The sequence below is a fragment of the Gekko japonicus genome, unplaced genomic scaffold (assembly GCF_001447785.1).
Source record: "Gekko japonicus isolate JY-2015 unplaced genomic scaffold, Gekko_japonicus_V1.1 scaffold644, whole genome shotgun sequence".
Classification (NCBI taxonomy): Eukaryota; Metazoa; Chordata; class Lepidosauria; order Squamata; family Gekkonidae; genus Gekko; species Gekko japonicus.
The window spans coordinates 641,449-660,882 of NW_015160853.1; the positions used below are offsets into that span (position 1 = coordinate 641,449).

The following is a 19,434-nucleotide window of genomic DNA, read 5'->3' on the forward strand; positions in this document are numbered from 1 at the left end:
CTTTTAAGGCCAAGTTCTATTCAGGTACAAGCTCTCCCTCCTTTGTGAGGGCAGAGCTGCACGTCCCCCCCCCCCCAATAGCTAGCAATCCAAAACAGTCCGGTGGAGCCTGAGCGGTGGGTGTTGCCTTCTGACACACTTCCCGTGACGTCAGGGGGTGTGGCATATGCAAATAAGTGATGCTAATGAGCTCCTGCACCTCTTTTTCTGCGAAATGACCCCTGCTGCGGGTTCACCATAAGTCAGCCGTGACTTGACGGCACTTCCCACCGCCATTAAAATGGCGTTCGATGTTTCTGTCCACATGACCGGGATACCTTAAGGGCTGCTTACTCCCACCTGGACCTCCCCGCCCACTCTGCTCAGCTTCATATACCCTGCTTCGGGTGCCCCTGCCACCTGAGGGTCGACAGGTGGCAACCTGAGAAAGGGCCTCCTCGGTGACGGCACTTTTCCCTCTCCCACTTGGCTCCCTGGAGCTGGTCTTCCTCCTGCCTCTGCAGTGGATGGTTGTGCTGGCCTGCTCCCCCCATTCACGAGGGAGAAAAGGAAGCACGCTTCCCCCCCCAAATCTTATTTTACCCTATCTGTGCGCACTCATTTATGCAAGTTCCATTTTGCTCATTGGGGTAAACAAGTAAACGTAGGGCTGCCAAGTGGGGGCGGGTAAACCCCCGCTTTGGAGGCCCGATTTCCGCCGCCGCGAAATCGGGCCCCGGGGGGAACTCCGCCCCCCGAAGTGCAGCGTGGCTGTGTCACCGGAGGTGATGCAACCACGTCGACCACGTTGGGGGCGTGGCCCGGCTCGTGGGAGGGAAAACTCTATGGTTTTCCCTCCGACAATCGGGGCCACGCCCTCAACGTGGTCGACGTCGCGCGTAACTTCTGGTGACGTGCTGGTGGTGCGCGCGCGCGCGCATCCAGAGACAGCTCCCGGAGCCCAGCAAGGATTCCCCACCGGTGAGTTTTTTAATGTTCCCTCTAAGCTGTGGAGTCCTGTGAGCAAAAATTCTACTCTGTGAGCCACTGGCATTAAAGGTGTGAGTGAGCAATTTGGCTACTGCGTAAATTAGTCTGCCCTGGAGCCCTCCTTCCTGGGCGAAGAAAAAAATGTGTGAGCCAGAGGCTAAAAAACTGTGAGCTGGCTCACACTAGCTCAGCTTAGAGGGAACACTGCCAACTTGGCAACCCTAAGTAAACGAGTGCAAGATTGTATAATTGGTATGGTACTGATGGGGGTGGTTCTTAGGGTTGCCAGCCCCTGCTTTCACAAGTTCCATTCCACTGATGGCCAGTGGGGGGGGACCTGCCCGCGAAGAGCCCTGTTGTGCCTGACGTGCCCGGCACGTGGGGGACGCTCTAGCATTTGGGTTAAAACTCTGTGGTTGTGACCATAGCATTTCCCCCCAGATGCTAGAGTGTCCCCTGCATGACGTGCCCAGTGTGATGTCACTCTTAAAACATGATGGCATTTTGATGATTGAAAGCACTATGCCATATCTTAGTAACCTTCACAGTCAGATAAAAGTAGACAGAACTATCCTCATAATTGGGGGATGAGGCTGAATGAAAGGGATTTACACAGTGCTCAATCAGTACTCCCATTGGGTGTTCCCTCTAAGCTGCGTTAGTGTGAGCCGGCTCACAGTTCTTCAGCCTCCGACTCACACATTTTTGCCTTCGCTCAGGAAGGAGGGCTCCAGAGGAAACTAATTGATGCAGTAGCCGAATCGCTCCCTCACAACTTTAATGCCAAGTAGCTCACAAAGTAGAATTTTTTTGCTCACAAGATTCCACAGCTTAGAAGGAACATTGCTTCCAGGTGATGTCGTTGTGGTGTGCACGCAAAGAGTGCCCACTGGAAGATCCCAGGACCGGACAGGAGCACCTCTGCCAGCAGCCAAGACCTGACAGCCCTAGTGGTTCTGTTGAGAAATGCAGTGAAATGAGTTCGGTTATAGCAAATGACCTCCTGGTACAAGTGCTGGAGAAGACTCTTGAGAGTCCCTTGGACTGCAAGAAGATCAAATCAGTAAGTCCTAAAAGAAATCAACCCTGACTGTTCCCTGGAAGGCCAGATAATGAAACTGAAGCTCAAATACTTTGGCCACCAAATACTTTGGCCACCAAAGGGAGCACTCACTGGAGAAGACCCTGATGCTGGGAAAGATTGAAGGTCAAAGAAGACGGGGACGGCAAAGGATAAGATGGTTAGACAGTGTCATCGATGCAACGAACATGAAATTCACTTCAGAGGACGGCGGAAGACAGGAAGGCCTGGCGTAATCTGGTCCATGGGGTCACGAAGAGTCGGACTCGACTGTGCGACTGAACAACAACAACAATCCAGATCTAGTAACAGGTAGCCCTGCACACACTTTAGGGTTGCCAGTCTCCAGGTGGTGACTGGAGATCTCTTGAAATTACAACTGGTCTCCGAGTAACAGAGATCAGTTCCCCTGGAGAAAATGGCTACTTTAGACAGTGGACTCTCGTGGCATTATGTACCCCACGGAGGTCCCTCCTGAGGCACCACCCCCAAATCTCCTGGCATCTCCCATGCTGGTGCTGGCAACGCTGACACACTTTTTACGGGGTGGTGGTGGTGGTGGAAGTAACCGAGCCTTCCGCTTCTCTCATCAGGGCGTTTCCAGGCAGCGGACCGCAATGATTTGATCAAAACCACCGAAAACATTGATGTATTTTTGGACATGAAGTCTTCTTGGACCACCAAGGATGTGGCGCTGTCCGTTCACCACGGTTTTAGGTATGAGATAAGTCCCACCGGCAGGGCTATTTTTGGGCAGGAACGCACAGGAACGGAGTTCCTCCAGCTGGCTCCCAAGTTGGCCACGCCCAGCAGGAACTCATTAGCATAATAGGCCACACCCAACAGCAGAAACTCATTAGGATTGGCTACATTAGGGGTGTGTGGCCTAACATGCAAAGGAGTTCCTACTACAAAAAAAGCCCTGGTTTGACAACAAACAAGGTAAACAGAATAAGAAGGGAAAGGTGGGTGTGGCTGGATGACCACACTTCTGGTAACATGGGGGTGCGACCTAATGTGCTAATGAGCTGTGCTGTCAGGGGTGTGGCCCAATAGGCTAATGAGTTCCTGCTGTTGGGTGTGGCCTATTATGCTAATGAGTTCTGCTGGGCTTTTTCTACAAAAAGAGCCCTGCCACCGGGATGGCATCGTTTGAGGTGTACAGATGGTTTTCTTGAACTGAATGAAATTCCCCCACTGGATCTTTTTCCTGAAACGACAATTATTTATTCCCCCTGGTCTGATGGGCTAACATGATAAAGGTTTAAAGAAGGCAAAGGCAGGCTTTGTCCCTGGGAGCGGCTTTTTAAAAAATTAAGTCTTTGGGACTTGTTGTTCCCTATATGGTGGCTCTGTGGCTAAGCAAGGCATAAAAAAGGGGGAGAAAAGGACCATCAACCAACCCAGGAACCCTGAAAACAAGAGAAACTGATGTTTATATATAGAAGTGCTGAATTATAAATCCAATAATTTTAAACCAAAGACATAATTTACAGTAAGTGTAACAAAATAATCATATAGAAGAAGAGGAGGAGGAGGAGGAGATTGGATTTATACCCTGCCCTTCACTCGGAGTCTCAGAGCGGCTGACAAACTCCTTTCCCTTCCCCTCCCCACAACAGACACCTTGTGAGGTAGGTGGGGCTGAGAGAGCTCTTTCGAGGACTGCTCTTGAGAGAACAGCTCTGACAGAACAATGGCTTGTCCAAGGTCATCCAGCAGGTGCAAGTGGAGGAGTGGGGAATCAAACCTGGTTCTCCTAGATTAGAGTCCGCACACTTAACCACTGCACCAAACTGTTAGGAATCCCCAAACTGGTGCCCATGACACTTTTTCCTAGCACCTGCCAAATGTTTCTAGAAAGTAGGTGTTGGATCCCCAAGCATCGAGAATAAATCCACGTTTTAAAGAAAAGCAAAATTTATTTCAAAGCGTTGAAGACATACTCAAACACGTTCTTTGTTAGAACTGGGGATACACAGTTAGGTCAAGCATAATAAAGGAACTTCAAACAGATACAGATCCAATGAATATCTTTCCCGCTGGCGGGCTAAGGAAACGGTTGCGCGCCCAGTACATGAGAACCAGGCAGAACATCAGACAAAACACAGGTGCAGTAGTCCTGGGAAAATCAATAGGCAAGCATTACAGCATCTTCTCCCCCACACAACCTCCAGCAGTTATCTTTTGCATTCCAAAGCAGGAGCAGGATGATAGAAGCCAAGCCGGGTGTAACAGGGAAAGGATATGTACACAGAGGTCACAGAAAACAGAATGGCAGCTTGCTGACATACTGCCCCCCTTAAAATACACTTACAACACACCTCCCGGCCTGGGCGGGAGACCTCCCGGGCTGGGCGGGAGACCTCCCGGTTTGTCCGGGAACCTTCTGTGGAAACTACGGATCAGGTAAGGGGCCCGAATATCCCCTTCTTCCACCCATTCGCGGTGCTGGGGACCGAAATCAACCCATTCGATAAGGTACCAGAGTTTACCACGTTTCACTTTACAATCAAGGATATCAGCTATTTCAAAATGTTCATCCCCTTCCAATATGACAGGCGGAGGAGGAGTAGTCTCTGGTCTCCAAGGAGACGGTCCAGGATCCTTCTTCAATAGACTCATGTGAAAGACAGAATGCAAGGCACGTAAATTCTTAGGCAAAACAACATCAACTGCCACATCATTTATGACTTTACGCACTTTGAACGGACCAATGAACTTCCATCCCAATTTTCTGCTAGGCCGCAGCATCTTAATGTTCTTGGTCGAGACATACACAAGATCCCCAGGTTTCAGATCAAACCCCACCACCCTACCCTTGTCTGCCTGGGTCTTGTAAGCAGCCTTGGCTGCGTCAAGTGTTTGGCATAGCAGCGGCCATGCTTTTTGCAAGGACATACACCATGTATCAGCATCCCCCACAGGACGTTGGCCCATCCCCTCCAAGAAAGGGAGGGGGGGACTGTCGTAACCAGATACAGCTTTATAAGGAGACATGCCTGTGGAGCTATGGACCGTATTGTTATAACAATATTCAGCAAGAGGCAATAATTCACACCAATCATTCTGTTGATAATTAGTAAAACAACGCAGGTATTGTTCCAGAGTCTGATTAACCCTTTCCGTTTGTCCGTCAGTTTCGGGATGATACGCGCTGCTGAGCCCTTGTTCGACCCCTAAAATGGAAAGAAGTTCCCTCCAAAATTTAGAAACAAATTGGGTCCCCCTGTCAGAAATTAACTTAGCAGGTAATTGATGAATTTTCACCACGTGGGACATAAACGATTTCGCCAACCTCTGAGCTGTAGGCAAGGAAGGAAAAGGCACAAAATGAGCTTGCTTAGAAAACAAATCAACAACCACCCAAATAACAGTGTTCCCTTTGCTCGCAGGGAGGTCAGTAATAAAATCCATGGACACCACTTCCCATGGTCTCGACGGAGTAGGGAGTGGCTGCAGTAAACCAGGAGGCTTGCCCATCCTGGGTTTAGTTAAGGCACAGGTTTGGCAGGACCTAACAAACATCAAGAGGTCTTTGCGCATTTGTGGCCACCAGAATTGTCTGCGGATGAGTTGCAAAGATTTAACGAAACTCCAATGCCCTGCCAGTTTCGAACCGTGAGCAGACTCCATCACCTCCCTCCTCATCGAAATAGGCACATACAATTTGTCTCCAGAATAAATCAGACCTTCAGGGCTACGGACACAATCAGGTAATGTCTTAAGGGAGGCATCATCCTCAGCAGTAAAAGCAGAAAGATATTTCTGGACCCAGGCCCCCCCTCCCACAGGGAACAGGGAAGGCGAAGTCTCATCAGAGTGTGGAATCGTTCGCGCCTGCGCCCGGGTGACTACGGCCCCCCCCAGATGGGAGGGGGAAAAAACAGAGTCCATGATGATCTCACGCTGACTGTCATGTTGTGGGAGGCGCGAGAGCGCGTCAGCCAGGGAATTAGCCGCCCCCGGGAAATGACGAAGTGTGAATCGAAACTTAGCGAAGAAGTCCGCCCAACGAAGTTGCTTAGCGTTGAGAGAACGGGGGGATTTCAGCATCTCCAGATTCTTATGATCAGTCCAGACTTCAAACGGCAGTTGCGCCCCCTCCAGCCACTGCCTCCAAGTGGAGAGAGCCAGCCGGATCGCTGACGCTTCCTTTTCCCAAATCCCCCAGTTTCGTTCGGCATCAGAAAACTTTTTAGACACAAATGCCAGGGGATGTAACCGACCATCTTCCCCTTCTTGCAAAATAGCGGCCCCCATAGCCACATCCGAGGCATCAGTTTGGACAATAAACTTCTTAGATTCATCAGGGCGCGCCAGCACCGGCTCGGAGGTGAACATCAGTTTAAGTTTCTCAAAAGCCTCTGCGCAAGCAGGGGACCATTTAAGCGGGGCGCCAGGTTTCGTAGCATCAAAACCCTTCCCTTTGGTCTTTAGCAACTCAGTCAGGGGAAGGGCAATTTGCGCGAAATTCTGGATGAAATTTCTGTAAAAATTGGCAAATCCGAGGAACATTTGCAATTGTTTGCGGGTCCTGGGGGGCTCCCAGTCAAGTACAGCCTGAATTTTAGCAGGGTCCATTTCAACCTTCCCCCCAGAGATGCGGTATCCCAAAAAGTCAATGCATGTCTTGTGGAATTCACATTTTGACAGCTTAGCAAACAAGTGGTGTTCATAAAGTCGCTTAAGGACCTGGCGCACCAATTTAATATGCGACTGGAGGTCCTGAGAGTACAGCAACACATCATCAAGGTAAAGGACCACTCCTTTGAATAGAAACTCATGTAGGACCTCATTGATTAGGTTCATGAAGACCCCCGGAGCCCCTTGAAGGCCGAAGGGCATAACGAGGTACTCAAACTGCCCCAAAGGGGTATTAAATGCAGTCTTACTTTCATCCCCCTCCCGGATGCGCACACGGAAATATGCATCCCGGAGGTCAAGTTTCGAGAAGATCTTGCCCTTGGTGGCCTCAGCTACCAAGTCCTTAATTAATGGGAGGGGGTAAGCATTGGACAAAGAAACAGCGTTCAAACCCCTATAGTCAGTGCACAACCTAAGCCCCCCGTCCTTCTTCTTTCGGAAAAGTACAGGCGCGGCGAAAGGGGAGGAAGCCGGGCGAATGAAACCTCGGGCTAGGTTTTTATCAATAAAGTTCCGCAGTTCGACTTTTTCAGCCGGCCCCATCGCATAAATTTTACCTTTGGGTAATTTACAGTCAGGCAAAAGTTCAATAGCACAGTCAGTCGAGCGATGAGGGGGCAATTCGTTAGCTTCCTCTTCGCCAAACACCTTTGCCAAGTCTCTATACTCTCGAGGCAAAGAAGCTAACTCTTCCGGTTGCAAAGTGCCGCAGGGGAACTGTGTGGTCGGCTGGTCCCCCCACGAATCCACCCAGCAGTGATCCACACACTTAGCCGACACAAATTTGACAACCCCTTCTTCCCACAAGATGTAAGGGTCATGGGTAAACAACCAGGGACTCCCCAGTACTAAGTCGAACTGCGATTTAGGGGTGACAATGAAGGACCTGGATTCCCAATGATCTCCCGCCCCCAACCGCAAAGCCATAGTCTCGTGCGTACAAGGTTCCATGGGTGCCCCATCCATCTGAGTAAAAATGATGGGGGACTTCAAGGGGACTATCCCCGCTTCCAGTGCAACTAACACTCTAGGGCTGATGAGATCCCTCCCACACCCAGAATCAATCAACGCTCTTACCCTAACGTGGGTTCCTAGGAGCGGATTCATTAAGGAGACAGTCACGAAAAATAGGGAAGGGGTTTCTCTCACCACCTTGGGCGCAGCATTAGAATGGCCTTGTCGTTTTGCGCCTCTCACAACAGGCCGTTGTCGTTTTCCGCCGTTTCAGCCACCAGCTCTTCTTCGGACTCGGCGGCAGCCGGTTCATTTTCCCCCGAACCTTGGGCTGCCTGCAGAGCTTTGGAGAAACGCGGTTTAGCCATCCCCTTCTTCCCCGACAGCGGTGTCTTCGGGCTTGGGGTAGGCGGCTTGTCTTTGACTTGACGGCTGCCACAATCCACAGCGAAATGCCCCTTCTCCCCGCACTTGAGACAGAGCCCCATCTTCATCCGTAGTTCCCTTGCCGATTCCGACAGGCGTTGAGTCTTGGGTTTAGAGGCACCGACAGCGGCGGGTCTGTTGGTCGTAGCAGCCAGGTCGAGTTTGATGGTGGTGAGCCGGTCTTCTGCATTTTCAGCTTCTTGGGTCCAGGCCATCAGGGAGACAGGGTTGACAGTTTTCAGAACCGTTTCTCGGATTTCTGCGTTGAGACCCAAGCGATACATCTCAGCCAATATATGATCAGGGTAGTCTCGGAGCTTAGCTGCTTGCTTGTGGAATTCCAGAGTGTACTCGCGAACCGACTTCTTGTTCTGGCGGTAGGTCCGGAGGAACGCTTTAGCTCTTTGACTCGCGTTGACATCTTCGAATCTCGCCCTCAGCGCCCACATGAATGCTCGCAAATTCAAAAGTTCCGGACCGCGGTCGTTGTGCAGTCCAACATACCATGTGGCGGCGTCTCCTTTCAGTCTTGCCGAGATGACATCAATGAGACCAGCTTCATTTCGGAACAGGTGTCGACTCTCTTCTACGAATTTATGCACCCTCACCGTGAAGAAAGCGAGTTCATCCGGGTTGCCGTCGAAGGTAGCCTCCAGCAGATCCTTGGGTCTGGGTCGTGGAGGCCTCACCAACGGGCCCAGCTGCCCCGGAGCTCCCCTGGGAGGGAAACCCGGTACAACCGGTGGCCCTGCTGGTATTGGCCTCAGCGGCGGCGGCAGACCCGGCACCGGCGGACCCCCTGGCATCGGCGGCTGCGCAGGCACTGGCGGAGGCGGTCTCACCGGCTGCTGGACAGGTACCTGCTGCGCGGGAACTCCCGGTGCTTGCAGCGGCTGAGCAGGCATCGGCGGCGCGGGAAATCCCGGTGCAGGAGCAACTTGCAACTGCGCGGCGTGTGCGTCCAGGAAATTGGCCATTCTAACGTCCAACATTCCCGGCAGGCCTTCCATCACATCCTGGAATGCCCGCATTAAGTCTCTCACCGAGTCTTCCAGTTCTGCTAGACGTTCCCCGGTAGTTTCCTCCGGGATGGGGTCCCGAGGGCGATAATCCGGGGGTGGGTCGTAGTCCTCTTCCGTTTGGAAGGCTCCGGTGCCCTCCTCATCTTCTGCGTGACCACGCGGTCCCGACGGCTCGAACATCCACTCCTCGAGGTCCTGCTTGGGGCTCCCCTTCTCCGAGGTAGACCCAGGTTCCGGGAACAATCCCTTGTCAAACAGACTCTCACGTAATCCGCTCCCCCGACGGGAGTACACCTCACGGGTGCCTTGGGTGTTGTACATAGTCCAATCATCCTGCTGGTGAGTCTTCCGCGGACCCCATTGCGAAGGGGTCGGAGGCGGCCAAGACAGATGTGCAGGCAGGCGGGGAATCGTTCCCCCCACGGCACCCTCCATCGAGGCTGCAGTCGTGAACACCAAAGACGCGGAGGTTTGTGGGACCGATCCCGAGTCCCCCTCCGTGTTAGGTAGATTTCCCTCAATTCCGCTCATGATCTTGTCAGATTCGGAACGATAGGAAAAGGGAGTTCTAACAATATGTTGGATCCCCAAGCATCGAGAATAAATCCACGTTTTAAAGAAAAGCAAAATTTATTTCAAAGCGTTGAAGACATACTCAAACACGTTCTTTGTTAGAACTGGGGATACACAGTTAGGTCAAGCATAATAAAGGAACTTCAAACAGATACAGATCCAATGAATATCTTTCCCGCTGGCGGGCTAAGGAAACGGTTGCGCGCCCAGTACATGAGAACCAGGCAGAACATCAGACAAAACACAGGTGCAGTAGTCCTGGGAAAATCAATAGGCAAGCATTACAGCATCTTCTCCCCCACACAACCTCCAGCAGTTATCTTTTGCATTCCAAAGCAGGAGCAGGATGATAGAAGCCAAGCCGGGTGTAACAGGGAAAGGATATGTACACAGAGGTCACAGAAAACAGAATGGCAGCTTGCTGACAGTAGGTGGGGCCAGGTGCAGCCTTTGCTATCAGGACTTTTGATTGGCTGTTGGAGATCTGAATGGCTGTGGAGATTTGTTAAAGGTTGCTTTGGCAGCAGCTACCACCACAGCACAAGTATCTTCACTTCACTTACATTTATAGCTCAACTTCTGTCCTTTTCAGGCTTCGTGGGTGGGGGCAGCCAAAAAATGGCAACTTGTACAAAAAAAAAACTGCAGTGCTTCAGCGTAGGTCTACAATGCTTGGGTGTGGAAATGGTTCCTTTGCTCTTTTCCCAAAGCAGACCACACCCCCAAACCCTAACTTCCTTTACAGGTGGAAAATACTCAGTTTACCTCACTGCTTCCCTGGAAGAGGGATGTACCATCTTTGATGCAACACATTGTCATGAATTGTTTTCCTCCTTTTGACATGCTGGTTGTTTAAACTTGTGGCGTAGTGGCTGAGTGGCAGACTCTTATCTGGAGAACCAGGTTTGATTCCTCACTCCTAGGCAATTCTGGTCACCACACCTTAAAAAGGATATTATAGCTTTGGAAAAAGTGCAGAAAAGGGCAACTCGAATGATAAAAGGGTTGAAACACTTTCCCTATGAGGAAAGGTTAAAGCGCTTAGGGCTCTTTAGCTTGGAGAAAAGACGACTGAGGGGTGACATGATCGAGGTTTATAAGATTATGCATGGGAAAGAGCAGGTAAAGAAAGAGGTACTTTTCTCCCTTTCTCACAATACAAGAACTCGTGGGCACTCCATGAAACTGCAGAGCGGTCAGGTTAGAACGGATAAAAGGAAGTACTTCTTCACCCAAAGAGTGATTAACACATGGAATTCACTGCCACAGGAAGTGGTGGGTGCTACAAGCATGGACAGCTTCAAAAGGGAATTAGATAAGCATATGGAGCAGAGGTCCATCAGTGGCTATTAGCCACAAGGTATAGCTAGGGGCTCTGGGGCAAGTGATGCTCTGTCTTCTTGGTGCTTGGGGGGGGGTCAACAGTGGGAGGGCTTCTAATGTCCTGGCCCCACTGCTGGACCTCCTGATTCTCTCAGAACTCTCTCAGCCCCACGTTTGCAACTCCTTAAGATAGAAAAAGTGGGGTCCAACAACCTTTTCTTCTTCTCCTTCTCCTTGTCTATTCCAGCTTAAACTTTGTCTTTTTGTCCGTTTAGGATGGTTTCACTCTTCACTCATGGCTTCCTTGCTGGCTACGCCATCTGGAACGTCATTGTGATTTACGTCTTGGGAGGAAACCAGCTGTCCACTGCCTCCAATTTGCTGCAACAATATAAGACGTTGGCTTATCCTGCTCAGAGTCTCCTTTACCTTCTGCTTGCCATCTGCACCGTTTCAGCTTTTGACCGGTATGGTTTTCAGACAATTTCCCCTAGCGTTTTGGTGGAGGCTGTGGTTTCCTTCCAAAGTCATCTAGGGAGTGAAAATAAATCGAATTTGCCGAAAATACTAATTGTTTACTGAGGGGCCCGATCTCAGAAGCGAAGCTAGGTTGGCCCTGGGCAGTATTTGGATGGGAGACCTCCAAGGAATACCAGGGTTGGTACACGGAAGCGAGTGACGGCAAGCCACCTCTGAACACCTCTTGCCTTGAAAATCCTTGGGTTCATTGCTAAACCAGTTTGGTGCAGTGGCTAAGTGCGTGGACTCTAATCTGGGAGAACTGGGTTTGATTCCCCACTTGCAGCTGCTGGATGACCTTGGGCAAGCCATAGTTCTCTCAGAGCTGTTCTCTCAAGAGCAGTCCTCGAAAGAGCTCTCTCAGCCCCACCTACCTCCCAGGGTGTCTGTTGTGGGGAGGGGAAGGGAGAGTTTGTAAGATGCTCTGAGACTCCAAGTGAAGGGCGGGGTATAAATCCAATCTCCTCCTCCTCCTCCTCTTCCTCCTCCATCATCTAATGCTGGTCTGGCAAGCTTTTGTGGGAATCCTCTCTCTTCCCCCCTCCCCATATAATTACATTCAGAAGAAATGTGCCATTGACTGAGCTGGGCAAAGGCTTGCTGCTTATCAGAATAAAACAAACTTCATGTGGTTTTGCTAGGCTGAGTTATAAATGGGTCCATTTCATATCTGCTCTTCAGGATTGACTTGGCCAAAGCATTGGTAGCAGTGCGGGGCTTCCTGACCCTGAACCCAGCAGCGGTGGCCTCTTTCCGTGAGTACTGCGGCACAGGCACAGCCGGATAATTCAATGCTTCTGAAAATGGCTTTTTTTTAAAAAAATGTTTTTTTATTTATTATTGAAGCTTATATACATTATCTTACGTTAAATCATTATACAATCATTTTACCCCCCTCCCCCCCTCCCTCCTTGTAGTATTTTCATATTTTTAACCATGTGCACAGATTCTTCATTCGTATTTGGATATTTGGATTGGCTTCCCCCCTTTCCACCCATTCCTTATATCCCACCCATTTATTTGTAATCTTTTGACATTTCTCCTCCCATGACTCTTCAGTAATTATCTGTGCGAATATATCTGATTGTACACGTTCAAAGACATAATTATTCCAATTTTCCATTGTCCATTTGTGCCTATCCCTCCATCCCAATGCTATTACAGCCATCCCGGCTAAAACCATAATTTTATATAACTCCCATTTATTTCTTCCCACTTTTTTATTTCCCAATATTCTCGAAATAGGCAAGTCCCTGTTAATCTCTATATTAACTTGAAATAAATCATAGATAACCCTTACAATCTTTTGCCAGAATTCCTTAACCACTTTACATTCCCACCACATATGGGCATATAGACCTACTTCTTGGCCACAGTGCCAACACTTTGGATTCATTCCTTTAATCATATACACTATCTGAGCCGGAGTTCTATACCATTTCCATATAAATTTCCTCACCAATTCTTTATCTCTATCTATTTTAATTTGATTTATACCCTTCATTATTTCTTGAATCACTTCCTGATGCATTAACCCTTCTCCCTCCCATTTATTCTGTATGATCCTTATCATCCTCTCCTTATCTCTTACCATCAGTTTATATAACGCCCCCGCTATCCCTTTTTCTTTTACTTGTCTTCTGCTTAATATTTCATCAATTTCTGTTCTCTCCCCGCTTATCCCCTCTATTCTTTCAGCTTTAACTAAGTCGTATAGTCCTTGCACCTCTAACCAATATTGCTTTCCTACTTTGTCTAAAAAATTGTTTTTTGCAATTAAAGTTACTTCTGAAAATGGCTTGAGGGTGACTGAGGTGGTGTATTCGCCGTGGACTTAAAGGAGGACTTTCTTCTTTACAATGGGCTTATTGTGTTGCCTGTGGAAGCCGATGGCTTATATCCTGCTGTCTGTTTCTGATGGAAGGACACGTCTGTCGTCGTCGGCGTTGGTGGTGGTGTGTGATTTTCAGAGACTGCCCAGCAGTGTTCCCTCTAAGCTGAGTTAGTGTGAGCTAGCTCACAGTTTTTTAGCCCCTGGATCACACATTTTTGCCTTGGCTCAGGGAGGAGGGCTCCAGAGCAAACTAATGTATGCAGCAGCCGAATCGCTCGCTCACAACTTTAATGCCAAGTAGCTCACAAAATAGAATTCTTGATCACAAGACCCAACAGCTTAGAGGGAGCGTTGCTGCCCAGTCCTATTGCAGACCCTCATTTTGCCAGCCATGAGGTTCAGATGGATCTGTTCCCCCCCCCCCTAGCTGGGGAGTATTCAGTGGGCTGTAGAAGGAGGGAGAGGGTGAGTAAGGCACTGGAGTGGGCCTACTCCTAAGATACTAGCCATTGTTTCCACAAAAATGATTGATGTCTTTAACTGATCACATACGTGAACACAGGAAGCTGCCTTACATGGAAGCAGATTCTTGGTCCTTTGGGGTCTGTAATATCTGCTCAGACCGGCAGTGGCTCTCAAGGGTCTCAGGCTGAGGTCTTTCACATCCATCATCTCCTGATCTTTTTAACTGAAGGGGAACATGAATTCATGAAGCTGCCTTATACTGAATTGGCCTATCAAGGTCAGTAATTGTCTACTCCAACTGGGAGAAGCTCTCCAGGGTCTCAGGCAGAGGTCTTTCACATCACCTCCCGCCTGGCCTGTTCAACTGGAGATGCCGGGGATTGAACCTGGGATCTTCTCAATGCCAAGCAGATGGTCTGTCCTTGAGCCCCAGTTCCTCGCGTTTCTTTAAAGGGTGCTTGTGATGGGTCACTGAAGTAACCTTGAGGGCTCCATCATACTTCTGTTTCCCTGATAAGAATGTGTGGGAAATATCCAAAAGAATAAGAAGTGAAAGAGGTATATTTCCTGATGGAGAACATCGATTGAGTTTGGTGGGCAGAAGGTCGGAAAGTGGCTCAGGACTTTTTGGTGGGAAGGGTCTTTTTTGTGCCCCTGATGAGGGGAATCTAGGTGCTGACAGAATTTGGAAGACAGGGGTCACAAGGGGTGGGGGGGTCGCAGTAGTTTAAGTGACCTTGTGCTTATGAAAACGCAACGAGTGGCACTGATTTCACCGATCTTTTTCTCTCTCAGTGTACTTTGTCGCTCTCGTCTTGTCACTGAGCCAGCAGATGACGGGTGACAGAATCAACCTGTACACGCCACCTTCAGAAAACGGCAGCCTCTGGTAGGACTTCCTTCCTTCTCAAGAGATCAAATGCCAAGCAGTAAAAAAAACACTATTGTTGCTGGGTTTGTGATGTACGGTATTGCTGTCGATCCCATCACACTCCTTGAACTGCTCCATTGGCTCACTTTGGGAGCAGTGTTCCCTCTAAGCTGAGTAAGTGTGAGCTAGCTCACAATTTTTTATCCTCCAGCTCACACATTTTTGTCTCAGCTCAGGAAGGGATGGCTCCAGAGCAAACTAATTAATGCAGGAGCCAAATGGCTCGCTCACAACTTTAATGCCAGTAGCTCACAAAGTAGAATTTTTGCTCACGGGACTCCACAGCTTAGAGGGAACATCGTTTGGGAGCGAAACATCTTCAGTCCTCTTGTCTTGCAAGCTGCAGCATAGCCCTGTGAAAAGGTTATACAAGCTGGATTTTTTTAAATTCCCCTAGAATCGGTGCTATGCCTTTCCCCACACTCTGATTTTGAGAAATTTGGCATTTCATGCACCAATAAAGATCTGTGGGGTGTTTGTCCCTCCAGATTTAATCCTGGCTTGGTTGGCCCAGGCTAGCCCGTCAGATCTCAGAAGCTAAGGAGGGTCAACCCTGGTTATTGCTTGGAGGGGAGACCACCAAGGAAGTCTAGGGTTGCTATGCAGAGGAAGGCAATGACCAACCTCCTCTGTTCATCTTGAAAACCTTACATAAGTCAGCTGTGTCTTGATGGCACTTTCCATCAGCAGATTTGTAAAAAGTGCCGTTCTGGTGCAAGATGCAAGCGGCTTAACAGCCTTTGCATAAAACAACTTGTTACCAGATTCAGGTGGGTAGCCATGTTGGTCTGAAGCAGTTTGAGTCCGGTGGCACCTTTAATCTGAAGAAGTGTGTGTGCACAAGAAAGCTTATATCTTGAATTGAACTTTGATTCCCCACTCCTCCACTTGCAGCTGCTGGATGACGTTGGGCAAGCCACAGTTCTGTCAGAGCTGTTCTGGAAAGAGCTCTCTCAGCCTCACCTACCTCACAGGGTGTCTGTTGTGGAGAGGGGAAGGGAAAGGAATTTGTAAGCCACTCTGAGTGAAGGGCGGGGTATAAATCCAGTCTCCTCCTCCTCCTCCTCCTTTTCTTCCTTCTCCTCCTCTTCCTTCCTCTTCTTCTTAGAAATGCTGCTGGCCTCAAACTTTGTTTTGTCAAAAAGCCAGAGATGGATACATTCAGCATACAATTTTAAATCTGAACCACCATGAAATCCTGTCCTGTCCCTCAATCACTGTTGAGCCAAGTATAAATATACCGTTTATCATTCAAAGAGTGACTGAGAACTTTCACCCCCAGAACTAAAAATATACGTTGATTTGCCTGCCAGCGCTGTAGCAATATTATAATGGCTTTCAGTATTTCAGTAAACATTTGGGGTACCAAATGGTGAACCCACAAGGACTCGACAGCAGAGGCTTTACTTCTCCTTTTCAGCCAAGCTCTGATACTGGAAATGATCTTGATGGGGTGAAAAGCATCTGGGAAAAGAGACTTCAGGGAGGTGACCAGCAAGCACAGGCGCTGAGTTCAGCCTTTCTCACTCATGGTCCCTTTACAATCAGACTCCCACTTTTCCCATTATTGGGGTAATTCTGTGTTTAAATGCCCACACCTGTCATGTCTGGCTTATCTTTAAGTATTTGTATGTTTCTTTTCAGGACCCCAGGTACAGAAGAAGAGATTCTTCAGCCCTGGATGGTGGTCAATCTAGTAATAGCGCTCCTTGTTGGTCTCGCTTGGCTGTTCTTGTCCTATAGGCCTCAGCTAGATTACAGTGAAGGTACGGCACAGGGGTGCCATATTGTGATCCTCACGCATTCTGAACCTACCACTTGCCAAATTTCTCATTCTTTCTTAGCCTCAGTGGATTTAGGAGAGTTGTATGGGAAGGGAGGAAGAAGCGACAGGTGTTGTTGTTGGCAGCAGTGTCATTTTGTGGGTTGTAGTGACATAATCGTCTGGACGTAGATGAACGCTGCCCTGACCTGGATAGCCCAGGCTAGCCCAATCTCATCAGATCTCAGAAGCTAAATAGTACTTGGATGGGGGACTATGCAGAGGCAGGCAAGGGCAAACCACCTCTGAATGTGTCTTCCCTTGAAAACCCTATGGTGTTACTGTAAATTGGCTGCAGCTTGATGCCAATGGTGTAAAGACTTGAGTGAGACATGGAAATAGAGAGAGTGAGTGGGTGGGTGGAAGACTCTGTGCCTCATTGTGAGGATTTAATTCTCTCAGAAAGTGAGCTTGCTTGATGGGACAGGAGGAAGGGGCAAAGCACGGCTTCCTGTAATCACGTGTGGAAGGCGGCCTCCTTCCACTCAGGCAGTGTTTTTCCTGCCTTGGCCAAAATTCCAGGGACCAGTGAGGCCGAAAAGTACTGAGACTTGCTAGCGATTTCAGCTCTCATACTTTATTTCAGCTCAGAACAACGACAACTCTAACCGGCTCGCAGGCCAGTTTATAAGCGCAACAGCCCCACACCCCAAACACACCCACACACAAGGGATTGGCTATTTACAGTGGCCGAGAGTTCCATAGGCTCTCGGCCGGGAGCCTAGCCCTCCGATAGGTGCGGGCTAGGATCCACTTGGCCCATTGTTGCTGAGAGCGAAGCTTGGCCACTTCGCATGACCGCGTGGCGACCTAGCTGCGCACGCAGTCGGAGATGGATACATTACAGAGGCACGCTTCACTGTGTTCTTGAGCCAGTTTTTAACCTCAGTTTTCTTCGTATTTCCTACTGGTATTTTTTCTCTCGGCCTGGGGCAAGGGATGCTCTGTATTCTTGGTGCTTGGGGAGGGGGGCAACAGTGGGAGGGCGTCTAGTGTCCTGGCCCCACTGGTGGACCTCCTGGTGGCACCTGGTATTTTTGGCCACTGTGTGACACAGAGTATTGGACTGGATGGGCCATTGGCCTGATCCAACGTGGGCTTCTCTTATGTTCTCACTTTTCTTTCCCTCACATTTTTTAAAAAGAGCTTCATGTTCACTGACATTGTATCTTTGATCGAAGTGGGCAGCCATGTTAGTCTGGGACAAAGTTAGAGTCCAGTGGTACCTTTAAGACCAACAAAGTTTTATTCAAGGTGTGTGCTTTTGTGTGCGAAGTCTGACGGAGTGTGCACTGCTTTCTTCTCCCCTTGTAGAACTGTTTAATGCTGAAATCGAAGACTACCCGCCACTAGATAAAGAAGGCCAAGTCTCTTAACGATACAGAGAACCTCTTCAAAAACTAAAGCTAAACTGGCTGAACTTTATATATTTATACTTGTACATGATTTTCTGTATTAAAAGCATTTTAATGTTGTATACTTACTTTGCATTGGTATTATGATGACACTATTTTTGTATTTTCTGTCGTTTTTATTAAATGGTGAGACAGTGTTGCAGCTTAGTCCTGTATGAATCTTCAGGAATGACTTCGTGAAAACCTAGTTCTGAGGTTTACGTTTTCTAATACCCATCTACCTGAATAGCATTTCTCTTTGGTCATATGTCCTTTATAGCTAAAACAGATATTCTCTGTAAAGAAACCTGTAAAGCTGAGCATATTACTGTTCAGAATATCACTATTTTAGTGCCAGTTTGTCTAGAAGAATTTGCAGAATTACAGATTACCACTACTGGTCATGGCTTGTTAAAGGATGTTGACATTTATGTGCTAGTTCATGAAGTACAAGTTGTGCAAATGGATTCATAAATCCATTTGGACAGGAGCATAAATCAACTTATACGTCAGTCTTTAATACATTCCATGAAAATAAACGCTATATATAGATTTCAGTGGAACGCATGAACAAGATTTTGAATCAGGGCCAGTATCTGCTTTAGTAAGACTGCAAATCTGAGAGCATTTTCAAATCTGAGAGCATTTTCTAAGGAGTAAGCCCTGTTGAATAAAATGGGACTTGCTTCTGAATACACTGACTTAGGACTGGTCCCTAAGTATATGCCAATTTAGTTTGTTGAGTGGTTTTCCCCAAAATATGGTGCCTTTATACAAGGTATTTTATAAAAATCAAGAGCTATGTGTACGTGAATATGTGTAACTTCCTCATAGTACCATTCCTATTGTTATTTTTTTTAATCCAGAACTATTTTTTTAAATGTAAATCTACCTGTTGTACAACAATTTTTTCTGCCAATAAAGTTTCACTATTTTGCTTAACTTGACAGATTTTTTTTTAAGAATATGATTGTGCAGTTCTTAGAAAAACATCAGGCTTTTAAAAAACTCTATCCATATTTGTTGTTTGGGTCGATCTGGTTTCATTTTTGGTTACTCTCAGGTTACAAGAGACTGTTGAGCACTATATTGTGATATGAGATATTTATGCTAGGGAAATAAGAGTCTCACATTGGTGCAGGGATATTTATTTGCAACTGCTGCTGACTAGTGAAAGATGCTGTGTTACCCTATCTTTTTATGCAGAAGTGGAAGTATCCTTTTTGGGGGGCGGTGAAGCAATTAATTTAGTTAGAGCTACTTTTTGGGAGGGATATCGAAAGGCACTTCAGAGATGTATACAGCGTCGTAAACTCAAGGGGCTCTATCAGCAGCAGAAAATGGCCAGTTCACCACCAGACCGTCTTAGTACAGAGCCCCCCGTTACCAACATAGGCCTCGACGTGTTCAGCCCCTGGAGTGTGGTGACACGCAAAACTAGGGGAGGGCAGGTCAACAGCAAGCGTTGGGCCGT

At 48.3% G+C, this 19,434-nt stretch overlaps 1 protein-coding gene across 1 annotated transcript in view; it reads left to right on the plus strand.

Annotated features, from left to right (window-relative positions):
* The window catches only part of TMEM237 (transmembrane protein 237), a 31,742-nt gene extending 13,800 nt beyond the window's left edge, over positions 1 to 17,942 (plus strand). The window contains exons 8-13 of the mRNA XM_015421188.1: positions 2,644 to 2,767; positions 11,271 to 11,462; positions 12,196 to 12,269; positions 14,609 to 14,702; positions 16,389 to 16,510; positions 17,881 to 17,942. Of these exons, the coding sequence (XP_015276674.1) occupies positions 2,644 to 2,767; positions 11,271 to 11,462; positions 12,196 to 12,269; positions 14,609 to 14,702; positions 16,389 to 16,510; positions 17,881 to 17,942 (668 nt within the window). The remainder of the gene's footprint in view (positions 1 to 2,643; positions 2,768 to 11,270; positions 11,463 to 12,195; positions 12,270 to 14,608; positions 14,703 to 16,388; positions 16,511 to 17,880) is intronic.
* Positions 17,943 to 19,434: the final 1,492 nt, after the last annotated feature.